This window comes from Stegostoma tigrinum, chromosome 1 (assembly GCF_030684315.1).
Source record: "Stegostoma tigrinum isolate sSteTig4 chromosome 1, sSteTig4.hap1, whole genome shotgun sequence".
NCBI classification, from domain to species: domain Eukaryota; kingdom Metazoa; phylum Chordata; class Chondrichthyes; order Orectolobiformes; family Stegostomatidae; genus Stegostoma; species Stegostoma tigrinum.
In genome coordinates, this window is record NC_081354.1 from 165867975 (window position 1) to 165893341 (window position 25367).

The window sequence follows — 25367 nt, forward strand, 5'->3', positions numbered from 1 at the left end:
AAGGATCCCCGGACCCGAAACGTTAACTGTGTTTTCTCCTCCACAGATGCTGCCAGACCTGCTGAGCTTTTCCAGAAAGTGTGTTTTCATTCTGAAGTGTTGCGTCTAGTTCTGGTTGTTTCATTACAGTAAAGATATGGAAGTGTTGGAAGAGGTGCAGAGGACATTTACTAAGATGTTGCTTGGAATGAAGGGAAGGTCTTACAAGGAAAGGTTGAGGGGCTAGGGCTTTTCTCTTTAGAATGAAAAAAAAAGAGAGGTGACTTGACAAAGGCATACAAAATGATCAAAGGTATAGACAGAGTAGACAGCCAGAGACTTTTCCCTAGGGTGGAGGTAGCTATTATGAGGGGGCATAGTTTTAAATTGAGTGGAGGTAGATACAGTGGAAGTCATTAGCGGCAGGTTCTTAACTCAGTGTGATCAGGGCATGGAATGCATTGCCGGAGAGGGTAATGGAGTCGGCCTCATTAGGAGCATTTAAGCAGCAATTAGATAGGCATATGGATGATAGTACAAGGTAGGGGTGGAGGTTAGATAGACATTAGGTTTCAGGTAAATGTTTGGCACAACATCGTGGGCCGAAGTGCCTATGGTATGCTGTGCTGTTCTTATGTTCTATGTTCGACTTGTCAAGTCCAAGATCCCTAATGTTTTGATAACTAATCTGTCTAAATGTCCGGCAGTACAGTATGGAAACAGACCCTTTGGCCCAACTTGTCCACACGACAAGGTGTCTTAAATTAATGTAGGCCTATGTGCCAGTATTTCACCCATATTCCTCCAAACCCTTCCTACTCATATACCCATCCAGATGCCTTTTTAAATGCTGTCATCGTTCCAGCCTCCACCAACTCGTCTCACAGCTCATTCCATACACACATGAATCTGTGAGAAAACACTATCCCTGAGGTCTCTTTTTAAATCTTTCCCCTCTCTCCCTAACCCTATGCCCTCCTATCCTGGGGAAAAGACCATGGCTATTCACCCTATCCATGCCCCTCATGCTTTTATAACATCTATAAGTTTGCTCCCCCAGGCTATTCAAAGATCTATGCAGACAAATCCTCAGGACCTGATATCTCTGTCTATTTTTCAGTTTGATTTAATTTCATAAATAACCCTTAGACAAGTTCCAAAATATGTCAGGAGTCAATTACAAGGAAAACTCAAATCTTAAATAAAGCAAATAACAGAAATGCTCAGCAGGTCTGGCAGGCTCAAAGGAGAGAAAATCAAAAGGTGACAGTCTTGTTCAGTCCTTAAGGGGTAAATAATTATAGTGCCTATATATTTGAGGAATCAGGATAAAGGAGATGGCGTCCTGGGTCCCAATTTTAATAGCTCAACTATTCATGAATTTCCAAAAGAAATCTGATAAAACACTGCTGAGTAGGTGAACGTGCAAGGTAAGTGATAATGGAATTGCGTATACCAAATTAGCACTTCACATATGTTAATACACAGGACCCTGTTCTTTGCAGACAGAACACGTGCACCTATTGCACTTGTTTCAACTCAACAAAATAGGAAACAGACATTCCCTGATTTAATTTCAGAGCAATACTTCGACCAGGGCTAATGGCAGGATTCTTGGCAGGGTGGAGGAACAGCGGGATCTTGGGGTTCACGTCCATAGATTCCCTCAAAGTTGCTATCCAAGTTGATAGGGTTGTTATGAAGGCGAATGGTGTATTGGCTTTCATTGGCAGGGGAATCAAGTTTAAGAACCATGAGGTTATGCTGCAGCTCTATAAAACCCTAGGTAGACCACACTTGGAATATTGTGTTCAGTTCTGGTTGCCTCATTATAGGAACAATGTGGAAGCTTTGGAAAGTGTGCACAGGAGATTTACTAGGATGCTGCCTGGACTGGAAAGCAAGTCTTATGAGGAAAGGTTGAGGGAGCTAGAGCTCTTTCATTGGAGCGAAGGAGGATGAGAGGTGACTTGATAGAGGCGTACAAGATGATGACAGGCACCGATAGAGGATGACCAGAGACTTTTTCCCAGGGTGGAAATGACTATTACGAGGGGGCATAATTTTAAGGTGATTGGAGGAAGGTATAGGGGAGATGTCAGAGATAGGTTCATTACACAGAGTGGTGGGTGCATGGAATGCACTGCTGGCAGTCGTAGTGCAGTCAGATGCATGAGAGACATTTAAGCGACTCTTCGATAGGCACATAAATGACAGTAACATTAGGGTATGCTGTGTAGTTTGATCTTAAAGTAGGATAATAGGTCAGCACAACATTGTGGGCCAAAGGGCCTGTACTGTTCTATGTTCAATCACAGGCAACCCATTTTGTTTAAAATTTAACCAGAGCTTGACAATTAACTGTCATCTACCTGATGCTTTTCCCCTGGCAATTGGTCTATTACAGTTCACTGGCAAACCAACAACTCACACTTCTCTCATATAGCATAAATGTTGTTTTTCTTTTACTTGGTAATTCTTGTGAGTCGTCCTAATCAGTTTAAGGCAAGCTTCGACAAACTCTTTACCAATTCATGGGATGAGGGAGTCACTGGCTAAGTAGCATTTCATGCCTATCTCGGAGGGCAACTAAGTCAACCACATTACAACGGGTCTGGAGTCAAATCCAGGCCATATCAGGTAAGGATGGCAGTTTCCTTCCCTAAAGGACATTAGTGAACCAGATGGGCTTTTCTGACAATCAATGGATTCGTGATCAGCATTAAATCCTTAATTTAGTTTTTTTTTGTTGAATTCAAATTCCACCATCTGCGTTGGTGGGATTCAAACTCAGGTCCACAGAACAGTCCAGCAATAATACCACTAGGCCATCGTCTTCGCACAAAGGATGGTCCTCTGTTTTCAGCAATACTCAAATTCTTTACTACCAAAGGGATTAGAGTTGTGCTACAAACAAATTTTTTTGTGACTATATCTGGAATACTGTCTGCAGTTTTAGCCTGCATATCCAAGGGTATACTTTCATTTGATGTGGTATAGCAAGGGTTCAATAGACCTTCCTCTGATGGAAAGTTGGGTAAATTTGTCCTACACTTAGAAGAATTAAAGGTGATGTCAATGAAGCGTAAAAGATTCTAAAGAGACTTCAGAGCATACATAGACGTTGCTTGGCTTGGGTCAGGAATCTAAAATATAGAGACAGTCTCAGGAAACAATACTAATCATGAAGCATTAAGAGGAGGAGAAATGACTTCAATCAAAACATGGTGAAACTTTGAAATTCTTAACACTGGAGGATTGTGGATATATTTAAAATTGAGAGTTTTTTTTCATGCCCCAGGGAATCAAGGGATATGAGAAGCAGCAGAAAAAGTAAGTTGAGGTAGAAACTCAGGCACCATCATATTAAATCACTGAGCAGTCTCAAGGGTTCACGGGGCATCCTGCTCCTATTGTCTCTTGAAGGGCAGTTAGGCAATAACATTGGCTTAGAAATAGGCTATGCATATATATGGAAAGTTTATTTTTGTTTGAAGGATGTAGGCCTCAGAGGCCAACATTTGCTGCCCATTCCAAGTTGCCCAGAGGGTGGTTACAAGTTGATCTATACAAATTGGGACAACAAAATGTGAGGCTGGATGAACACAGCAGGCCAAGCAGCATCTCGGGAGCACAAAAGCTGACGTTTCGGGCTTAGACCCTTCATCAGAGAGGGTGCTCCCGAGATGCTGCTTGGCCTGCTGTGTTCATCCAGCCTCACATTTTGTTGTCTTGGATTCTCCAGCATCTGTAGTTCCCATTATCTCTTATACAAATTGGGACATCATGTTATAGCTGAACAGGACATTAACAAAACCACTTTTGAAGTACTGCGCATGGTTCTGATCAGCCTGCTATAGGAAGGATAAAATTAAATTGGCAAGTGTGCAGAAAAGATTTACAAGGATGTTAATAGGACTGCGGGCTTTGAATTGAAGGAGAGGCTGGATAAGCTGGGACTTTTTCCACTAGAGAGTAGGAGGTTGATGGGCAACCTTATAGAGGTTTATAAAATCATGAGGATCATAAGGTGATGAGCAAAGGTATTTTTTAATAGGATAGGGGAATTCAAAACTAGAGGGCATAGATTCAAGTTGAGGAGAAAGATTTAAAAGGAACCTTAGGGGCAACTTTCTCTCAGAGGATGCTCTGTATGTGGAATGAACAGCCAGAGGAAGTAGTAGATACAGGTACAGTTATAACATTATAGTAGATACTTGGATGGTGCATAAATAGGAAAGGTTTAGAAGGATATGAGCCAAATGCAGGCAAGTGGGATTAGTTTAGTTTGGGAAACTTAATTGGCATGGACGAGTTGGGCCAAAGGATCTGTTTCCGCGCATTGCCAGGGATCTGGAGTCACATGAGGGTCAGGCCAGGTAATGGTGGCACATTCAGTTCTGAGGAAGAGTCACTGGACCGGAAACGTTAATTCTGCTCTCTCCTCACAGATACTGCCAGACTTGCTGACCTTTTTCAGCAGTTTGTTTTTCTTTGATTCCCAGCATCTGGAGTTCTTTCAGTTTTTAATGGTGGCACAATTTTCTTCCCTGAGGGATGCTGGGGAACCAGGTGGATTCTGATAACAATAGAAAGAGAACCGCTGGCTAGCTGTTTATTCTAAATTTTCATTGAATTTAAGTTTCACCATCTGCCATGGTGGGATTTGAACCCATGTCCCCAAAACATTAACCTGAGGTTCCTAGATTACTCATTTAGGGACATTACCATTGCCTTCCCAAAGAGATCACAGGATCAAATAGCACGGAAACAGCCCCTTCAGTCCACATCTATGCCGACTAAGAAATGACAAATTACACTGATTCCATTTATCTGCATTTCGTCCATTGCCTATTATGCCCTGGCATTTTCTTTGTGCTCATCCAGATGCTCTTACAACATTTAAATAGTATCTGCCACCACCACCCGCTGGATGTAAGTTTTTTTGTCACCACCAACCCCACCCCCCCCCGTCTCCTTTAAACTACCGACATGCCATCTTAAACTTATTTCCTCTGTTCTTTGAATAATCTGTCATGATGAAGAGATTCTCATGATTTACTCTTTCAAGCTTCATAATTTTGCACACCTCAATCAGATTCTCCACCCATCCAAGGGCAACAAACCCAGCCTACACAGTCTCTCCTCACAACTAAGACTTTTCATTCTATACAACATCCTGGTGAATCTCCCATGCACCCTCTCTAGTGCAATCACATCTTTCTGATAATGCGGTTACCAGAACTGCACACAGTATTCCATCTGTGGCCCAACCAATGTATTAAAAAGTTGCAACAAAACTTGCTTGCTTTCATATTCTACATCCCAGCTAATGACGACAAGCATCTTTTTTGCTTTCTTCACCATCCTGTCTATGCATGCTGACACTTTCAGAGATCTATGGACTTGGAGTACAAGGTCCCATTGTTCCTCAGTATTCCACAAGACCTACCAATCTATTGAACAAAGGAGACACAAAATGATTTAAAAGTATATTTCAGATGTCCTGTTAATAAATTAAGGAACTGGAGAATGTGCAGGTTAATGGTAAAGGTAAAAAGAAAATTTGAACACAATACAGGCAGGCTGCCCACTATTCTTACACATGTAAGATCGAATTTGCTGAAGTAAATTTCAGTGGATGGATCCAGTTTGCCATGTGTGGGGCCTTACCAAAGTTGAATTTACCCTAAAAAGACTGATGCCTGACTTCTAAAGACAGAAGAATGGAACGACTGAAGCAAGGCAAAAGCATGGATATTTTAGAACCATCATATATGTTCCAAACTGCTCATTCCTTACACAGGTTGGTAAGTGATAGTGAGACCAAAGGATTCCATTGAGAACCTTTATTTTGTTCATTGGTTATGTGAATGTATCACATGTTCGACCAAAATATGTTCATCTAAGACACTAGTTTGAGACATAGACATTTAGCCAACAAGTAGATTTATTTCCACAAGGTCAATAAATGACACGAGCAAATAAAGCAGTTTTCTGCTTTCCTTTAAATCTTTGGGACAAGATTTTGAAATCCACGGATTACCTTCCAGTGTAGCTAACAAAATAATTTATATTAATGTACAAGATTCCAATCACATTATGACAAGATAAAGATAGACAGCAATAATAATCAGTCTATTGTTGACAAACAACTCAGTTAAAAACAAATTTAATAACAGTCTATTTGCATAAGGCATTCTTGTTCCTTCACTTAAGCAAATAATGATAGGTTTAAAAAAAAAGACTGATGTTGGGACATCTGAAACATGAACAAAAAATGCTGAAAACATTCGGTGGGTCAAGCAGCATCTACAACAAAAGTGTAAACACCAAGGAGCTCAATTAGGCCTCTGAAGACATTGAGTCAGGACAGTGCACAAACTAAGGCACCGAGTTCAGACTACAGGTCAATCACAACATTAATTATTTTGCAAGAAGTAGATAGAATTCTAAAGGAGGTGCAGGAACACAGATAAATTTGCACAAATTAGTGGAGGCAGCAAAGCACGTTGAGAAATAGGTAAAAAGGCAAACAGGATTCTGCATTTTAAAAATGGAGGCAGCAGAGAGTACAAGAAGAAAGTAAGTTATTTATAGCCTTCATAGCATACTGGATTGTGTTGAATCTAAACCTGGACACTGCAGGTTAGAAAGGACAGGAACATTTATGATAAAACTGCAGAATGATTTCAGGAATGTTGTACTTCAAATAGATTGGAGAATGTCCCTAGACGGAGAGATTGACTGACAGGACATTCGACTGAGACGTTCAAAATCATCAGCTGTCCTGGCAGAGTAAACAAGAAACTGTTTCCATTGACAAAAGTGAGAAAAAGAAGAGAAAGGTTGTTTAAAGTGACTGGCAAAAGAACCATTAGAAATGTGAGCAAAAACTATTTTTAAACTCAACAAGTATCATGAACTATAGAATGCACTGCCTGAAAGATGCTGCATGTCTATTCAACAGTGGCTTTAAAAAGGGAACTAAGCAAGTACCTGAAGGGAAACGAACGGAGGAGTGTAACTAGATAATTTGCTCTTTTGACAGCAGGCTTGATGGCTTGAAGGGACTTCTGTGCCATAGCACCTCTGTGATTTCACTTCTATAATACATCATGGCTGTTTGAGCCTCAACTCCGCCTATGTGCCTTGGCTTCATGGCCTTTAAATGCACCTGCCTGAACAAAATCTATTAATCTTAGATGAAGTTTTGATTTGACTAAGCTACATCAGAAATTTGGACAACTGAGTGATTTGCAAAAGTCTGGTCCATTCTATTTAGAGAACATTGCACCCAAGGGAGGATGTTGGTCATGAGCGAATGCAGTGTAGATTCACTATGGGCTCATCAGAATTATAATTAAGGTAAAATTGTTAATTTCCCTCGCATTTTTAAAAAAAAGAAGCTGATAATGAATGAAAATGAATTTCATAACCTGCTCCTTCCACAAGATCTATGCACATCTAGTCAATTACCTGATAAAACAATCTTTGCACAATTGTTTGTTGATTCCAAAAAATAACTAATAAAATGACTATTTTCCATTTTTACCAATTAGGTCTGGTCCCCCTCACTCTCTCCCTATACAACAAACTAGTTACCAAAATTCGTACACTGTGCCTACAATGTTTATGAAGAGCATCATGCTTCAAATATTTTCTGGAGAAGGTGTTCTCTTGGTCACTTATGGCTAAGCTCATCCTTTAAATGTTCAGTATTCCTTTTGAGAAGTCCTTGGAATGCACATTCTTGTCTTGCTTCTACAATTTTTTTACAGTTTCCGTGCAAATGTGAAGTAAGCCGTATGTGCTTAATAAGTATCAGGAATCGTCCGTACCTGTCTTTAAAATTTAAAAGGAACAACTAGTACCTAAAAGATTTAAGGATTTCATGTAAATGGCATCAATGAATTTGGTTTTAATCAAATGCCATTCTTTAATGGAATTTAAAAAAAACACACCCAATCTGTTGAACTGATCTATAGCAACAGAAAACATGATTATTGTAGCTCTGATTCATTTAGAATGATTGGTTTGAACAGAATGGTACAATAAATACCCAAACGGAAAAGCTTGAATTTAATAAAAATTGCAATAACTCAAACACGAGTGTCTGAACAGATTTCCCCTGCAGCAGTTACAGAAGAGATCAATACTTTAAGCTATGTAATACCTTGAAAATACATTGTGTTAATAAAAGCACACCAGGCCACTGTGTACATTTAACAGTATCATTTCTATCTCCAAGACCTGTGAAATTAGGAAACTGCAGAGCTGCAGCCCAAATATCTAATTCTTAAGAGGAGTCTTTAGCACTAATTCAGTGGCCTTGACATGTCCTGGTGTGTAATGTTAAGTCTGGCATCAGCATCACTGCACTGTGTGGTGCTGTAAATGAAATGATATCCATCTCAGTCCTGTGCAACCACTCACTAAATTCTATTGACAGGAACAGCAGGATTTTATTACTTGAAAAATTCAAGCTTTTTCTTCGTGGTTTAAAAAAAGCTAGAAGATCAGTTAACTCTTTAGGCACTGCAGAACTTAACTTTTGATCAGAACATGAAAATGTCGTATTTTGTTTCATTCACCTATGTTTTGTGTGCTAAATACCCAAGCTATTCAAACATAATAGGAAGTAGCCACGCAACTGGTACAACTGACTGTTTATCGTCATACACAGATCAACCAATCAGAGAATCCCACTGCCCCTTTACAAATGGTGCCATTTTCAGATTTGTCCGAGCAAGCATCTGGGACTCTGGTTTAACCCATACAGAAATTCAAACTATGCAGCATTCCCTCAGTTACACAAACTATATTTCAAAGTTTATAGTACAAAAGTCATAAAATAAACAGTAAGGAGCATCATTATGTCCATGCCCACCTGAAGACGATTCAGTAGTTAAACGGCAAGAGGGTAGATGAAAATTAACATAAGTGGTCTGGTAGGAAAAATGAAAAATATTAACTAAATGATACATTTCTAAAGTGAGTGCCAAACAGACACATGTGCATGCACAGGTGAGCAAATTTTTTGTTGTTGCCAGAATAGAAGAGGAGAAAGCCATTAAAAAGATATACATATTCCAAGAAAAAAAAGAGGAATTTCAGGAGAAACTCAGCTGGTCTGGCATCATCTGTGGAGACAAAGCAGAATCAATGTTCAAGTCCACAGGCCCTCCTCTTTCCCAGATTTCCAGCAATTGCAGTTTTTTGATTTGTTTATTTACATATCCTGTACTTCAGACTTCTGTGCTTCTATTCATGAAGTCATTGTGCTAAACCTTTGTAAACACCATCTGGAATATTACATTAAATTCAAGGAACACTTTGGAAAATTGTCAAAATTGAGAAGGGGGGATGCAGGAGATTTACTGTACTTTTACTACAATGATACCAGGGATGAAAGACATCAGTTAAGTGGAGAGATTAGTGAAAATGGATTTGTCTGTAAATTTGAGAAGGTTTGGGGAAGTGATCACAGTAATAATTTCACTGGACTAGTAATCCAGAGTCTCAGATTAATTCCCAGGAGACACAGTGTCAACTCCAATGATAGTGAATTTTGAATTCAATTAGTAAACTTCGAATATACAACTACTCTCAGTAGTAGCGTAATAATCTCAGCGATGGTCATGATAACTATTATCAATTGTCATAAAAACCTGTGTGGTTCACCAATGATTTTTAGGGAAGGAAATCTGATAGCCCTGCCTGATGTGGCCTACATGAGATTCCAAATCCACAACATGATTTTTAATTGGCCTCTGAAGTAGCTTAGCAAGTTACTCAGTTCAGCAGCAATTAGGTATGGGCAACAATTAGGTATGTGGCCCTGCTAGCCACATTCACATCCCATGAAAGAATAAAGAAGAAAAATGACAAAGGTGTTCAATACGATGAAGTGTGTTAAAGTAAATAAGGATAAACTATTTCAACTGATAGGTGGATTAATAATCAGACATGTATGACAACTAGCAAAACTAAAATGATGATATGAGCACAAGTTATTTTTTTAAAAGTATAATGTAATGCTATGACCTGGAAAGCACTGCCTCAAAGGTACTGGATGTGGATTCAACAGCAACTTTCAAAAGAAACCGGTTAAACATATTAAGGGTAAATATCTGCAGGGTTATCAGGAAATAGCAAGGAAGTAGGACTAATTATACGGCTCTTTCAAAGCCCTGACACAAACATGAAAGGCCAACTTGCTTCGTTCAATGATATAATAATTCCAGTTGCTTGAACACCTTGACTTGGTAGCAAACGAGAATCCCATTGTTGGATAATGACTAAAAATCAGTTGATAAACTTGTTACAGAGATTTAAACATGTAACAATAACCTTGCATGCTGAATTTCAAGAGTTTTCTCAATGTACAATGGTAAGCACATTTTCTCCAAGTAAAAGCAATTCTTTGTAAAGTAATAGAAATAGAAGTCCTTTGAAAGAAATACTGAATAAAATCCTTACTTGTTAAATACTCGTTTCTCCAACCTTGATCGAGATGTATTGCTCTGTTGTCTCAAATCCGTGAGATTTGGATACTTTCTCTTCTTTCCTTTTCCCTTTTTATCTTTTCTGTCATATTTTGAAGAACCAAGATCTACACCTGTAGCAGCTTCAATTTCACGCATCAACTCTGGATCCTGCCAGTCTGTCAGAAAAAAAAAATCCAAGAAACTTCTACAGTATTGGGAGTACAGGTTTTACTTTCAAGGCTTTTACAAAGTTTGGTCAATTATGGGATAAGGGAGTTACTGCTTAGGCCAGTATTTGTTCGCTATCCCAACCACCCTTAAGTTGGAGAAGGTTAGGGTCTGTCTTCTGTGATATAAGTAGCCCAATTGCATCCACTATGATTATGAACTTTCCTTCTGCTTGTTAGGATCTCTTAACCTCTCTGATCTTCCTGGAGATATAATTATTTATCACAAAAATATCTTTGATCATGGCCTAACAGGCAGTTTCAAAGTTGAACTTTCCTCGGGGCAAATCAATCCTGTCGTGAGGTTCTTAAAAGGGCCACTTACTTCCTTAGGCTAAGGGTTTAATGCTTATTTTCAGGCATGCTGTATTACATGAAGAAATTTTTAGTCCTTTGTCAATACAATGGGCAGCACTATTCCAGCCAGAAATGCACCTCCTTCCTTCCATATCCAATAAACTGATAGAACTAAGGATTCACCATAGAAGATTTTCAGTCAAATAATTTAAAAACACAGTGGTTCCACTGGTGCCTCTGCTAGAATCAGAACAAAAGAAACATGGAAACAACTACGTTGAATCACAGAACTATCAAAGTGCTAGAAGAAGCTATTCTGCCCATGATGCCTTCACCAGTTCCACTACTGAGTGCCAATTTCCTGCCTTTTCCCCCGCATTTCTGCATATAATGCAAATAATCATTAATTGACATCTTGAATGCTTCAATTGTACTTCCCTCCACCACTTTTCCAGACAATGCATTCCATACCCTAAAAGTATTTTTTCACATTACTGCTGCTTCACTTGCATGTTGCTTTAATTGCACTAAGGGTTATGCCCATCTTATACCAGTGTGGCAGCCCAGTGAAAAACAGGCAACTCTAATTCAATGAACCAAACAATCCAACAAAATAGATTTTAGCAAGAAAGGAATTACTTGATTTGTTTCTTTTTAAAATCAGTCCTCACAAATAAACTGTGATTCACACAGGGTTAATTCAGTGTGAAGTGTCATTCATAAATGGAGCTGAGACAAGCTACGAGAGAAAGGCTCATGAAGAAAGTTGATCCAAAAGATTTATTTAATCTTGAAAGAGATTAAATATAAAAGTAACACAAGTCAAAAAATGAAACCATTAATCTATGATTAAGGTCAAAATAAAGCACAGTTAGACACAAGGCCTTCCAATAACAACAAGGCGGTACCAGCTTAGAGCTCCATGAATGGGACACTTGTATAAATACGGCAAAAAATACTGGGACCCAGTCAGTATGAAATGAGCATTTCAACAAAATGAAGGACCAATTTAAAAGCCTTTGAAAAGAAATCAATAGAGTGCCAAGGAAGAACAGTCTTTAGAGCCTTGATGGACCCTAAAGCTCTTCATATAGTGTTGCTGACTTTACTGATGGTGAAAAAAATTACACAGTTTGGGAAAAAAAAATCAATACTGTAGTTAGTAAAGAGATGCTATTTCACATCTGACTGGCCAGCGGCCTGCCTTTCCGTGGTTGTCCTGATACCTGTTTGTTAACAAGTCACTAAAGGCTGAAAGACCAGATATTCTGAAGTACTGACACAAAAAAGGTACTTAATTTGCTTCTGTGTGTGAACTATAGGAAACGATGAAAGCTACAGATTAGTAGGTCAATGTGCTTTATCACCGATTCATAGTATCAAAATCTAGTCATCGTTATGTGGGGCTTCTGCATTATACTTAGGGTTTTATGTAAACACTACAAACTATGAAAGAATCAAATGATTTAGAAAGGATCAAACTGCAGGAAGCACCATTGTTCTATGCATATTTTCTGCTGTCATTCCCAAATAGATTGTAATACTGTTATGTGTATGTTCATTCACTGTGTCAAACAGTATTTGGGATTCAATCTATTTTAAAATGGAACACTGAACACTTCAAACTGCTGATTTCCAACTGAATTTTAGATTCAAAACCACCTGAAGGCATCACTATCAATGCCGCTAATGTTACAAAGCCATCAGTTTGGTTTTAAATGCACACTTGCTTCAAAATCTAGGATACACAGAGCACAAAACTGTAATGATTTGATTGGTACAGTATGATTGCCATTAATATCAAATGCACATAGAAGCTGAAATTATCAATGAGAATAACAACAGAAAATGGGTCTTCTAGCAATCTAATCTATTCAATCTAATAACGGAAACTCGAAGTATCATGTGTTTAGGTGTTTTTCTTGATGTCCATTTACACAAGAGATAGACATGAAGGGTCAAAGTTATCCAGTTAAAATATCCTGCAAACTACTTCAACATGTGTGTAATGTGGAATGGCGAGATAACAGCACAATGGCATTACTGCATCAATAATCTGTTTTAGTTCTATAATGCAGATTATAAGAAAAATGGCAAATACTTTAAATCTGAAAAACCGATCATATAGAACATAGAACAATACAGCACAGAACAGGCCCCTCGGCCCTTGATGTTGCGCCGACCTGCGAACTAATCTAAGCCCCTCCCCCTCATCATTATCCATATGCTTATCAAAGGACCGTTTAAATGCCCCTCATGTGGCTGAGTTAACTACATTGGCAGACAGCGCGTTCCACACCCTTACCACTCTCTGAGTAAAGAACCTGCCTCTGACTTCAGTCTTAAATCTATCACCCCTCAATTTGTAGCTATGCCCCCTTGTACAAGCTGAAGTCATCATCCTCGGAAAAAGACTCTCACTGTCCACCCTATCTAATCCTCTGATCATCTTGTATGTCTCTATTAAAACCCCTCTGAGCCTCCTCCTCTCCAATGAGAACAGACCCAAGTCACTCAGCCTTTCTTCACAGGGCCTGCGCTCCAGACCAGGCAACATCCTGGTAAATCTCCTCTGCGCCTTTTCCAATGGTTCCACATCCTTCCTGTAATGGGGCGATCAGAACTGCATGCAATATTGCAAATGAGGCCCCACTAGCGTTTTGTACAGTTGCAACATGACATCACGGCTCCGGAACTCAATCCCTCTACCAATAAAACCTAAAACACCATTAGCCTTCTTGACAGCACTATCAACCTGGGTGGCAACTTTCAGGGATCTATGTACATGGACACCAAGATCCCTCTGTACATCTACACTAGCAAGAATCTTTCCACTGACCCGGTATTCTGCCTTCCTATTATTCCTCCCAAAGTGAATCACCTCACAGTTATCCGTATTAAACTCCATTTGCCACTTTTCGGCCCAATTCTGCAGCAATATGCTGCATATTTTTAGCTTTGTGTGTCTCTGTTGCATTATTTATGACTCTAGTTGGAATGAAAGTTAAGATTGAATGATCAAAAACATTTAAGTTATTTGTAAATCCCCAATTAACGGGGACCAACTGCTTCTTTCCAATACAGTGCCAAAGCAACACCTTTCTGACCTGGTTGTTTCAGAAACTCCGCCACCATAGTTTCTAGGCAGGTTATGTCTCATCAAAGAGCCATATTTAAGATATGACCCAATTTCCACATTAATAAACTGATACAGTATAGGTCAGTCAGCTATACTCCTATGGAAACTTGAGCACTCTCTTGAATTAACATGGAAATTTAGTAAATTCTGAATTGGAGAACTAAAGACTCAGTTACTTTACAGTTAAGATTTAGAATTTTATTTCAAACGTCAAAAATCTATAAATTGGAATGCAATCTATAGAAACTTAATTGTAGTCAATCAGATAATTAGGCTTAGGCTTTCTGACTAGGGGAAGATTGAAAGGTGTGAGGAAAGACAGCTGCAGCGGGGCAAGGTTCTTCCCAATCATGAGACCCTCCCACAACTCCAGCTGCAATCCTGGTCCTACAAGGAAATGGATTCCTGATTTAAGTTAGCAAGTTTAAGCTGAGTGAAAATTTGATACTTAGGACAGGAAACGTACTATATAAATGCATTTTTTCTCCTTTATTCTCACCATTCCAATAGTCCTAGACTCCACCGGGCACCATTTCTTTGGATTTATGCAAGGTTGCCTAGTAACAGCTCAATACAGATGTTCAGAGCTTGCAAATCTCACTCCTAATTTTACTTTAAGTGACATGTCCCAAATAAATTTCACCACAGCATTTTTCTTGCTCCTGCATCATGGTGTGGACAAGGTGCTACAGAACAGGGCTAATTTAAAAGTTAAAATGCATGGTATTAATGGAAATGGATTTACCATATTTCCATTCCACTAACGTTAAAGTCCTGAAAAGGTCTGGTCTATTATTTTTTGTATGCTCTCTGATTTAAACAATTTAGTTTTAGCTGCTGAAGTCTTCCCTGTTCAGACAAGTATTCCCTTTCCCACACAGTAGGTCAATGATAAGGTAGCTCAATGTTTACATTTGACAATGACCCTGAATTGGCTCAGACACACATTAAAAACTCACTTATTTATTGAGTAAATGTTGGTTCACTGGCAAATACATATTACAAAGATTTTGAAAAATCATGCTGCCATACCAGCTTTCGCTTTCTGTTTCTGCTGTTCTTCTTGCTTCTGTCTTTGAATATCTTCTGGGTTCACAGGATTTCCTTGCTCATCTCTTGGGATAATCTTTCCATGGAAAGGGCACTATGAAGCATTTATACAAAAAAAAGGGGTAATAAGAACACTGCATAAAAGAAAATCGATTACTTCAACAGCAGGTTTTGAGAGGTTTGTTAGCAGTGTTGCTCTGCATTTCTGTTTGACTACTTTTGCTGATATTTGACCATGTTCATTCAGAGCAATGACACGCATTTATGAGACATTCAGTTTAGTAAAGCATGCCACTTTACAGGAGTCAACTTGGAAAAACTCTGAACTGAATGCTTGTCAAAGAAGCAGGTGCTAAGAAGCTGCTCAAAAGAACAGAAAGATGAAGATGTTTAAATAGTGATGAGAAAATAAAGAAACTAAGTTTTAAAAAAAAGGAGGGTCACAGAGATGTCAGGATTGTACGATTGAAGGAAATTACAGAGACTATGATAGGTGGGAGGACTTAGAACACAATGTGAGAATTATAAACTGACATGTGGCCAGTCCAGGATCCAATGTAGATCCATAAACACATGGACGATTGGAAAGTGGGCCGGAGGAAAATGCTTGAGGATCAAGGTTAAATCCTCTTGTGTGAAGTTCCTTTCTTGCAACAAGATAAATTGTCTGCAAGTATTTGTACTCTGTGACTTAATGCCAGAGAGATACCTAGCACCAATCTGGAATGCAACATAAAAACTTGCGTTATGAGAAATTCTAAGTACCTGTTCTGATGGAATCATAAGATCATTGAATCATTAAGATTTACAGCATAGGAGGCCATTCAGTCTACGTATACTTGTTAGGGAGTTGTTTGAGCATTCCAAAATCAATCCCACTTCCTTACTCTTCCTCTTAGCTGCAAGTATTTATCCAATTTTCCTTCGAGTGACGAAACATTCACTATTTTAACCACCTTCACATCCAAAGATTATCTGTGTCAAGAAATTCTAACTTCTCTTGAGACAAGTTTCAAATCGATGATTCCTCACAAATATCTCTCTCACCAGAGGAAACATTCTATTCCTTTTGAAAATCCTTCATTTAAAAAAAATACATTAACCTAAAATAAGAACAGAAAATGCTGGAGAATCTCAACAGATTGAGCAGCATCTGTGAAAAGAAAAACAGAGTACATATGACTCTTCTTCAGAATTCCATTAGCATACGCTGCTTCAATGGAAATAGTTCCAGCTTATCAAGTCCCTTCTCTTAAATGCATTATTCAATGGGATCATTCCGATGAATTGATACAATACGCATTCTATGTTTTTGATATCTCTTCTATAATGGGGGCTACAAATCCTAACAAAATGGTCTTAACTGCAGTATAGCATTTTGCATAAAGTCAGCATTATTTCTTTTTTCCAAATTGCACACACTTCATTTATAAAATTCCCAAATCCTTCATTATGGCTTTATCTCCTAGTACACATACTTTAGGGGTACTATTTTTGATACAGTAAGTTCCATTTTTCATTCACTGTTTAGCATCTTTCCATAAAATGTATATTCCCAGCACAAGTTATCGCTGTTAGGGTAGAATATTAAACAATTAAAAACCAATACAGGGGTAATTTGAGGGATGGCAAACTACATCTTGAGGTTTCATGAAATTCTGTGCTCCCAAAACTCTGAATTTTGTCAAGGTTGTTAGACATAACAGTTCAAATTGTGGCACATATAATACTCATTGCAATTTCTACGCAACTAAAACCTAATACAAAGTAGTGGCAGGTGTCGAATACATATTCAATTTGGACACACCTATTATGAAGCTTTTCAGTTCATTACTCAAAAAGACTGCGACAAATTTTTAAAAGTTAATGTATTTTAGAGTTGAAGCTGGTAAACAGACCAAGAAGCCATGCAACAATATTCAATGACTCGAACAGCTATATTAGCAGAAACTCATTTTACCAAAGCTGAGTAATCAGAAAGAAAGTGTGAAATTTTGGCAAAAAATGACTGATTCTGATACTGTGTCTTAAAGTTGATCTTATGGCAAATGGTGTCAAGGGGACTTAATGAGACAGGTGCTCTCACATTCTTAGTGAGAGTTAATGGTGCATCTGAGTGGATCAATTTTCCACTTTTACAGCACTTGTTGCCACATTAGTCGTATATTTCGGAAATATAGGCTCAGTTCTTAGCAAATGCAACAAGGATTCTAATTTGGCTATTCACCACACAACATTTTGAAGTATTCAGCTAACTTCTGAAAATGGCTTCAGAAAGAAAATTTTGAACCTTAGATTCTTTTAGAAAAACAAAGGTTAACATGAGAAATTTTATATTAGTTTTATATTATTTTATGAATTTTACATTAGTAAAGTTTACCTTTGAGTGAAATGATAAAAATTAGCATTAGAGAATCTTGCCAATTGCCTTAGCTCAAAGCTATTTGTATGAGTTTATTCTTGTGAATTCTGGCAAATTGAGCACCTCAGCAAGTGGGGTCATATAATTTGCTTGGTTTGATCAGATTAGCAAGAGTATAAGCACTAAATGTAATTTCATTGAAAGTTAGGCAATGGGGCAACTTTGAAGAAAAGAACTTTTATTTCTCTTTAAAACAAGCAGAAAACGGCATTTATTATTATGGAATTTAAAACAGCTATTAACACTAAAGGTATAATTACATACTTTTTGCTGTGTGGCATAGAGCAGGTAAAAATATTTTTTGAGCGTGCTGGCTGACTAAACATTAAAAGCAGCAATTGTTCAAGCTAAACGAATGATAGGGCACAGATTCATGAAGTGCACCAACCATCCACCAAAGTAACTACACTCATCTGAAAGACGAACGAAAGGAATGAATTGATTCATATTTCAGTAATAAACACAGAGAGATGGCTCAAAGAGGAAATTGTAAATGGACTGGCTCCTGTACAAATCAGGATAATCCAAATGGGTTTAAGTAACTGATATTTGCAGGACCCTTCAGTCTATTCTTAATTTAAAACTTTAATAACTCTTTTCTTTCTCATTTAACATTAAGATCTTAAGCAACCTATACTCAAGATACTTCTAAATTGAATTAAAGGATGTCATGTAGAAACAATGGCTGCAGAAACAGACTCAGGGCTCTTGTGGTGCAGTGGTAGTGTCACTGCTTCTGAGCACGAAAGCCGGGGTTCAAGTCCCACCTGTTCCATATGTGCCATAATACATCTGAGCAGGCTGATTAAACAATATAGCCTTCACCATTTATTACCAAATGGATCATCTCTGCAGGAAACCTTCAGCTTAGAGTCCTAGGCCCAAGCACCTTCAGCAGTTTCATCAACGACCTTCTCTTCATCAGAAGGTCAAAAATGGGGATAATCGTCAATGACCGCACAATGTTCATCACTATTCAGGACTCCTGAAGCAGTCCATATTTAAACACAACAAAACCTGGACAATATCCAGGCTTGGGTGACAAGTGACAAGCAACTTTCGCACAACACATAGGCCAGGCAATGACCATCTCCATTAGGAAATAAACAAACCACTGTCCCTTGATATTCAATGGTGTTATTGGTACTGAGTTCCCCCATTACTAACATCCTGGAGGTTATCATTGACCAGGAATTCAACTGAACTTTGCCATATAAATACAGTGGCTACAACAGCAAGTCAGAGGCTAGGAATATTGTAGTAACTCACTTCCTGGCTCCCCAAAGCCTGTCCACCATCAAAGTAAAGACGAAATGTGATGGAATATTCCCCACTTGCCTGGATAAATGCAACTGAAACAACATTCTAGAAGTTTGACACTATCCAGGACCAAACTGACCACTTAGAGTCATTGGAGATGAAGAGCACAGAAACAAACCCTTTGTTCCAACTTGGCCATGCTGACCAAATATCCTAGATGAATCTAGTCCCATTTGCCAGCATTTGGCCCATATCCCCCTGAACTCTTGCTATTCATATACCCATTCAGATGCCTTTTAAATGTTGTAATTGTACCAGTCTCCTCCACTTCCTCTGGCAGCTTATTCCTTACATGCACCACCCTCTGCGTGAAAAAGTCCCCCCCTTAGGTCCATTTTAAATCTTTTCCCTCACCTAAAATGTATGCCCTCTAGTTTTGGGCTCCCTAACCCGCAGGAATAAAAAACTGTGTCTATTTACCCTATCCATGTCCCTCATGATTTTATAAGCCTGTATAAGGTCACCCTTCAGTCTCTCACAGTCCAGGGAAAATAACCTCAGCCCATTCAGCATCTCCCTACAGCTCAAATCTTCCAACCCTGGCAACATTCTTGTAAATCTTTTCTGAACCCTTCCGAGTTTCACAACATCCTTCCTACAGCAGTGAGACCAGAATTGCATGGTATTCCAAAAGTGGCCTAACCAATGTCCTGTACAGCTGAAACATGACCTCCCATTTCCTATACTCAATGCACTGACCAATAAAGACAAGCATACCAAACAACTTTTTCACTAGCCGATCTACAACTCTACTTTCAAGGAATTATGAATGGGCACTGCAAAGTCTCTTTGCCTGATTGGCACTACTAGAACATAGAACATAAAACATAGAACAGTACAGCACAGAACAGGCCCTTCAGCCCACAATGTTGTGCCGACCATTGATCCTCATGTATGCACCCTCAAATTTCTGTGACCATATACATGTCCAGCAGTCTCTTAAATGACCCCAATGACCTTGCTTCCATAACTGCTGCTGGCAACGCATTCCATGCTCTCACAACTCTCTGTGTAAAGAACCCGCCTCTGACATCCCCTCTATACTTTCCTCCAAACAGCTTAAAACTATGACCCCTCGTGTTAGCATTTTCTGCCCTGGGAAATAGTCTCTGGCTATCAACTCTATCTATGCCTCTCATTATCTTGTATACCTCAATTAGGTCCCCTCTCCTCCTCCTTTTCTCCAATGAAAAAAGTCCGAGCTCAGTCAACCTCTCTTCATAAGATAAGCCCTCCAGTCCAAGCAGCATCCTGGTAAACCTCCTCTGAACCCTCTCCAAAGCATCCACATCTTTCCTATAATACGGCGACCAGAACTGGACGCAGTATTCCAAGTGCGGTCTAACCAAAGTTTTATAGAGCTGCAACAAGATCTCACGACTCTTAAACTCAATCCCCCTGTTAATGAAAGCCAAAACACCATATGCTTTCTTAACAACCCTGTCCACTTGGGTGGCCATTTTAAGGGATCTATGTATCTGCACACCAAGATCCCTCTGTTCCTCCACACTGCCAAGAATCCTATCCTTAATCCTGTACTCATCTTTCAAATTCGACATTCCAAAATGCATCACCTCGCGTTTATCCAGATTGAACTCCATCTGCCACCTCTCAGCCCATCTCTGCATCCTGTCAATGTCCCGCTGCAGCCTACAACAGCCCTCTATACTGTCAACGACACCTCCAACCTTTGTGTCATCTGCAAACTTGCTGACCCATCCTTCAATCCCCTCATCCAAGTCATTAATAAAAATTACAAACAGTAGAGGCCCAAGGACAGAGCCCTGTGGAACACCACTCACCACTGACTTCCAGGCAGAATATTTTCCTTCTACTACCACTCGCTGCCTTCTGTTGGCCAGCCAATTCTGTATCCAGGCAGCTAAGTTCCCCTGTATCCCATTCCTCCTGACCTTCTGAATGAGCCTACCATGGGGAACCTTATCAAATGCCTTACTGAAGTTCATATACACCACATCCACAGGTCGACCCTCATCAACTTTTCTAGTCACATCCTCAAAGAACTCGATAAGGTTTGTGAGGCATGACCTGCCCCTCACAAAGCCGTGTTGACTGCATTTGATCAAGCCATGCTCTTCCAGATGGTCATAAATTCTATCCCTCAGAATCCTTTCTAACACCTTGCAGACGACAGACGTGAGACTTCCTGGTTTGTAATTGCCAGGGATTTCTCTATTTCCTTTCTTGAAGAGAGGAATTACATTTGCCTCTCTCCAGTCCTCAGGTACGACTCCAGTGGAGAGCGAGGATGTAAAGATCCTCGCAAGTGGCGAAGCAATTGCATTTCTCGCTTCCCAAAGCAGCCGAGGACAAATCTGGTCCGGGCCTGGCGACTTGTCAATCTTAATGTTTGACAAAATTTTCAGCACATCAGCTTCCTCTATCTCTATCCATTCCAGCATGCACACCTGCTCTTCAAAGGTTTCACTCACTACAAAGTTTGTTTCTTTCGTAAAGACAGAAGCAAAAAACTCATTTAGGGCTTCCCCTACCTCCTCAGACTCCACACATAAGTTCCCTATGCTATCCCTGATCGGCCCTACTCTTTCTTTGACCATTCTCTTATTCCTCGCATAAGTGTAAAATGCCTTTGTGTTTTTCCCTAATTCGTTCTGCCAAGCCTTTCTCGTGCCCTCTCCTGGCTCTCCACAGACCATTTTTGAGCTCCTTCCTTGCCTGCATGTAATCCTCTCTAGCTGAACTTGACCCTAGCTTCCTCCACCTTATGAAAGCTACCTTCTTTCTTTTCACAAGAAGCTCCACCGCTCTCGTCATCCAAGGTTTCTTTATCCTACCCCTTCTTGCCTGTCTCAGAGGGACATATTTACTCATCACTCGCAACAACTGTTCCTTAAACAGTCTCCACATGTCTATAGTTCCCTTACCATGGAACAATTGCTCCCAGTCCATGCTTCCTAACTCATGTCTAATCGCGTCATAGATTCCTCTTCCCCAATTAAATATCCTCCCATTTTGCCTAATCCTCTCCTTCTCCATAGCTATGCAGAATGTGAGGCAGTTATGGTCACTATCATCAAAATGCTCTCCCACCACAAGATCTGATACCTGCCCCGGCTCGTTTCCGAGCACCAAGTCTAGAATGGCCTCTTCCCTCGTCGGCCTGTCAACGTACTGCATTAGGAAACCCTCCTGAATACACCTTACAAAAACAGCTCCATTCAAATCTTCTGCTCGAAGGAGGTTCCAATCAATATTAGGAAAGTTAAAGTCACCCATTACAACAACCCTACTACGTCCACACTTTTCCAAAATCTGTCGACATATGCTTTCTTCAATCTCCCTGCTGCTATTGGGGGGGCCTGCAGTAAACCCCTAACGAGGTGACTACTCCCTTGCTGTTCCTGATTTCCATCCATACTGACTCAGTAGGCAGATCTTCCTCGACAATGGAAGCTTCTGTAGCTGTGATACCCTCTCTGATTAGTACTCATACAAAATTTTTTCCATCCTACTAATCCAATATACAATAAATCTTCTTCAAATAGTTTGATACATTTCAGCTAGTACTTTCTTCAAATCTTCAAATCAGGAAGAATAGTGATAAACCGGAAGACATCTGACTAAAAATAAATCCTTCCTTCCACTATAATATATATCTCAAAGATAATAGCTATAACACATAATCAGTATAGAAACAAGAGATTTAGCCCAAATGGTCGATGCCAGCAAATATGATCCACGTGAGCCTCCTCCCATCCTTTCCCATTTAGTTCAATCAACATAACTCTCTACTTCCGTCACCCTCATTATTTGCCCAGCTTTCATTTACATGTATCTATACCATTTACTCAACTACTCTTTGCACATCCTTAACCTCTAAATAAACAAGTTTCTACTGAATTCACTATGTGTTTAATCCCATCTTACATTGATAGTTCTCAGCTTTCCCACAAGAGGAAATACACTGTGCCTGTTACGTTAAATTTTTTCACTGTTTGAAAAGCTTTAATTAGGTCATCCCTCAGCCTGCCCCTTTTCAAAAGAAAACCGACAGAGCCTGCTCATCCTTCCTCCATCTTGAACAATGGTACTACGTATGCAGCTTTATAATCTGCCCATATCCTTCAAAACCTTTCCCTTCCATGTGTCTGTCAAAATGTTTTTTACATGTTGTAATTCTACTTCCCTCTCTCACTTCCTAGGGCAAGATAATAAAATGTGAGGCTGGATGAACACAGCAGGCCCAGCAGCATCTCAGGAGCACAAAACCTGACGTTTCGGGCCTGGACCCTTCAGAGAGGGGGATGGGGTGAGGGTTCTGGAATAAATAGGGAGAGAGGGGGAGGCGGACCGAAGATGGAGAAAAGAAGATAGGTGGAGAGGAGAGTATAAGTGGAGAGGTAGGGAGGGGATAAGTCAGTCCAGGGAAGACAGACAGGTCGAGGAGGTGGGATGAGGTTAGTAGGTAGGAGATGGAGGTGCGGCTTGGGGTGGGAGGGAGGAAGGGATGGGTGAGAGGAAGAACAGGTTAGGGAGGCAGAGACAGGTTGGACTGGTTTTGGGATGCAGTGGGTGGAGGGGAAGAGCTGGGCTGGTTGTGTGGTGCAGTGGGGGGAGGGGACGAACTGCGCTGGTTTTGGGATGCGGTGGGTGGGAAGGGGAGATTTTGAAGCTGGTGAAGTCCACATTGATACCATTGGGCTGCAGGATTCCCAAGCGGAATATGAGTTGCTGTTCCTGCAACCTTCGGGTGGCATCATTGTGGCACTGCAGGAGGCCCATGATGGACATGCCATCTAAAGAATGGGAGGGGGAGTGGAAATGGTTTGCGACTGGGAGGTGCAGTTGTTTATTGCGAACCGAGCAGAGGTGTTCTGAAAAGTGGTCCCCAAGCCTCCGCTTGATTTCCCCAATGTAGAGGCAGCCACACTGGGTATAATGGATGCAGTATGCCACATTGGCAGATGTGCAGGTGAACCTCTGCTTAATATGGAAAGTCATCTTGTCATCTCCATTGTACCCGGTGTGGCTTCCTCTACATTGGGGAAACCAAGCGGAGGCTTGGGGACCGCTTTACAGAACACCTCCGCTCGGTTCGCAATAAACAACTGCACCTCCCAGTCGCAAACCATTTCCACTCCCCCTCCCATTCTTTTGATGACATGTCCATCATGAGCCTCCTGCAGTGCCACAATGATGCCACCCGAAGGTTGCAGGAACAGCAACTCATATTCCGCTTGGGAACCCTGCAGCCCAATGGTATCAATGTGGACTTCACCAGCTTCAAAATCTCCCCTTCTCCCACCGCATCCCAAAACCAGCCCAGTTCGTCCCCTCCCTCCACTGCTCCACACAACCAGCCCAGCTCTTCCCCTCCACCCACTGCATCCCAAAACCAGTCCAACCGGTCTCCGCCTCCCTAACCTGTTCTTCCTCTCACCCATCCCTTCCTCCCACCCCAAGCCGCACCTCCATCTCCTACCTACTAACCTCATCCCACCTCCTTGATCTGTCCATCTTCCCTACCTCTCCACCTATACTCTCCTCTCCACCTATCTTCTTTTCTCTCCATCTTCACCCATCCCCCTCTGATGAAGGGTCCAGGCCCGAAACGTCAGCTTTTGTGCTCCTGAGATGCTGCTGGGCCTGCTGTGTTCATCCTGCCTCACATTTTATTATCTTGGATTCTCCAGCATTTGCAGTTCCCATTATCACTTCCTCGGGTAGCTCACTTCCACAGGTGCACCACGCTCTGTGTGAAAACGTTGTACCTCAATGCCCTTGAGACTTGAACTTACCAACCACTTTGTTACCTTATCTATCCCTCTCAAGATTTTTATAATCCACTATAAGGTCACCCCTTAGTCTCCGACATGCTACAGATAAAAGGTCCGAAAAACTTTCAAGCCTCTCCTTATAACTCAAACCATCCAGTCTCTGCAACATCCTTGTAATTTTTCTTTCAGTACCCTTTCTAGTTTGACACATCCTTCCTATTGCATGGCGGCCTGTCTTATACAGCCACAACATGACATTCTAACTCCCATAACTCAATGCTCTGACAAATGAAGGCGAGCATAATAAAAACTATCTTCACCACCCTGTCTATCTGAGACGCCACTTTCAAGGAACTATGAACCTGCACTCCTAGATTCCTCTGCTCAATAACAGTCCCCAGGGCCCTACCATTAACTGTATATGTGCTGCCTGGTTTGCCTTAGCAAAATGCAACACCTCAAACTTCATCTAAATTAAACTCTACCTGCACTTTTTGGCCCATCTGATCAAGATCTCCTTGTACTCGTAGATAGCCTTCTTCACAGTCCACTATATCACCACTTTTGGTATCATCCACAAATTTACTGACCATTTTATCTACACTCCTATCCAAATCATTGCTATAAATAATAAACAAACAACAGTAGGCCCAGAAGCTAGCCACAGGCCTGCAGTGTGAATAA

General features: G+C 40.4%; 1 protein-coding gene across 1 annotated transcript in view; it reads right to left on the reverse strand.

Moving 5' to 3' along the window:
• uvssa (UV-stimulated scaffold protein A) overlaps positions 1-25367 on the reverse strand; it is a 105137-nt gene that overhangs the window by 5463 nt on the left and 74307 nt on the right. Inside the window, exons 12-13 of the mRNA XM_048531757.2 lie at positions 15165-15276; positions 10462-10645 (exon numbers count right to left, since the gene is read on the reverse strand). Of these exons, the coding sequence (XP_048387714.1) occupies positions 10462-10645; positions 15165-15276 (296 nt within the window). The remainder of the gene's footprint in view (positions 1-10461; positions 10646-15164; positions 15277-25367) is intronic.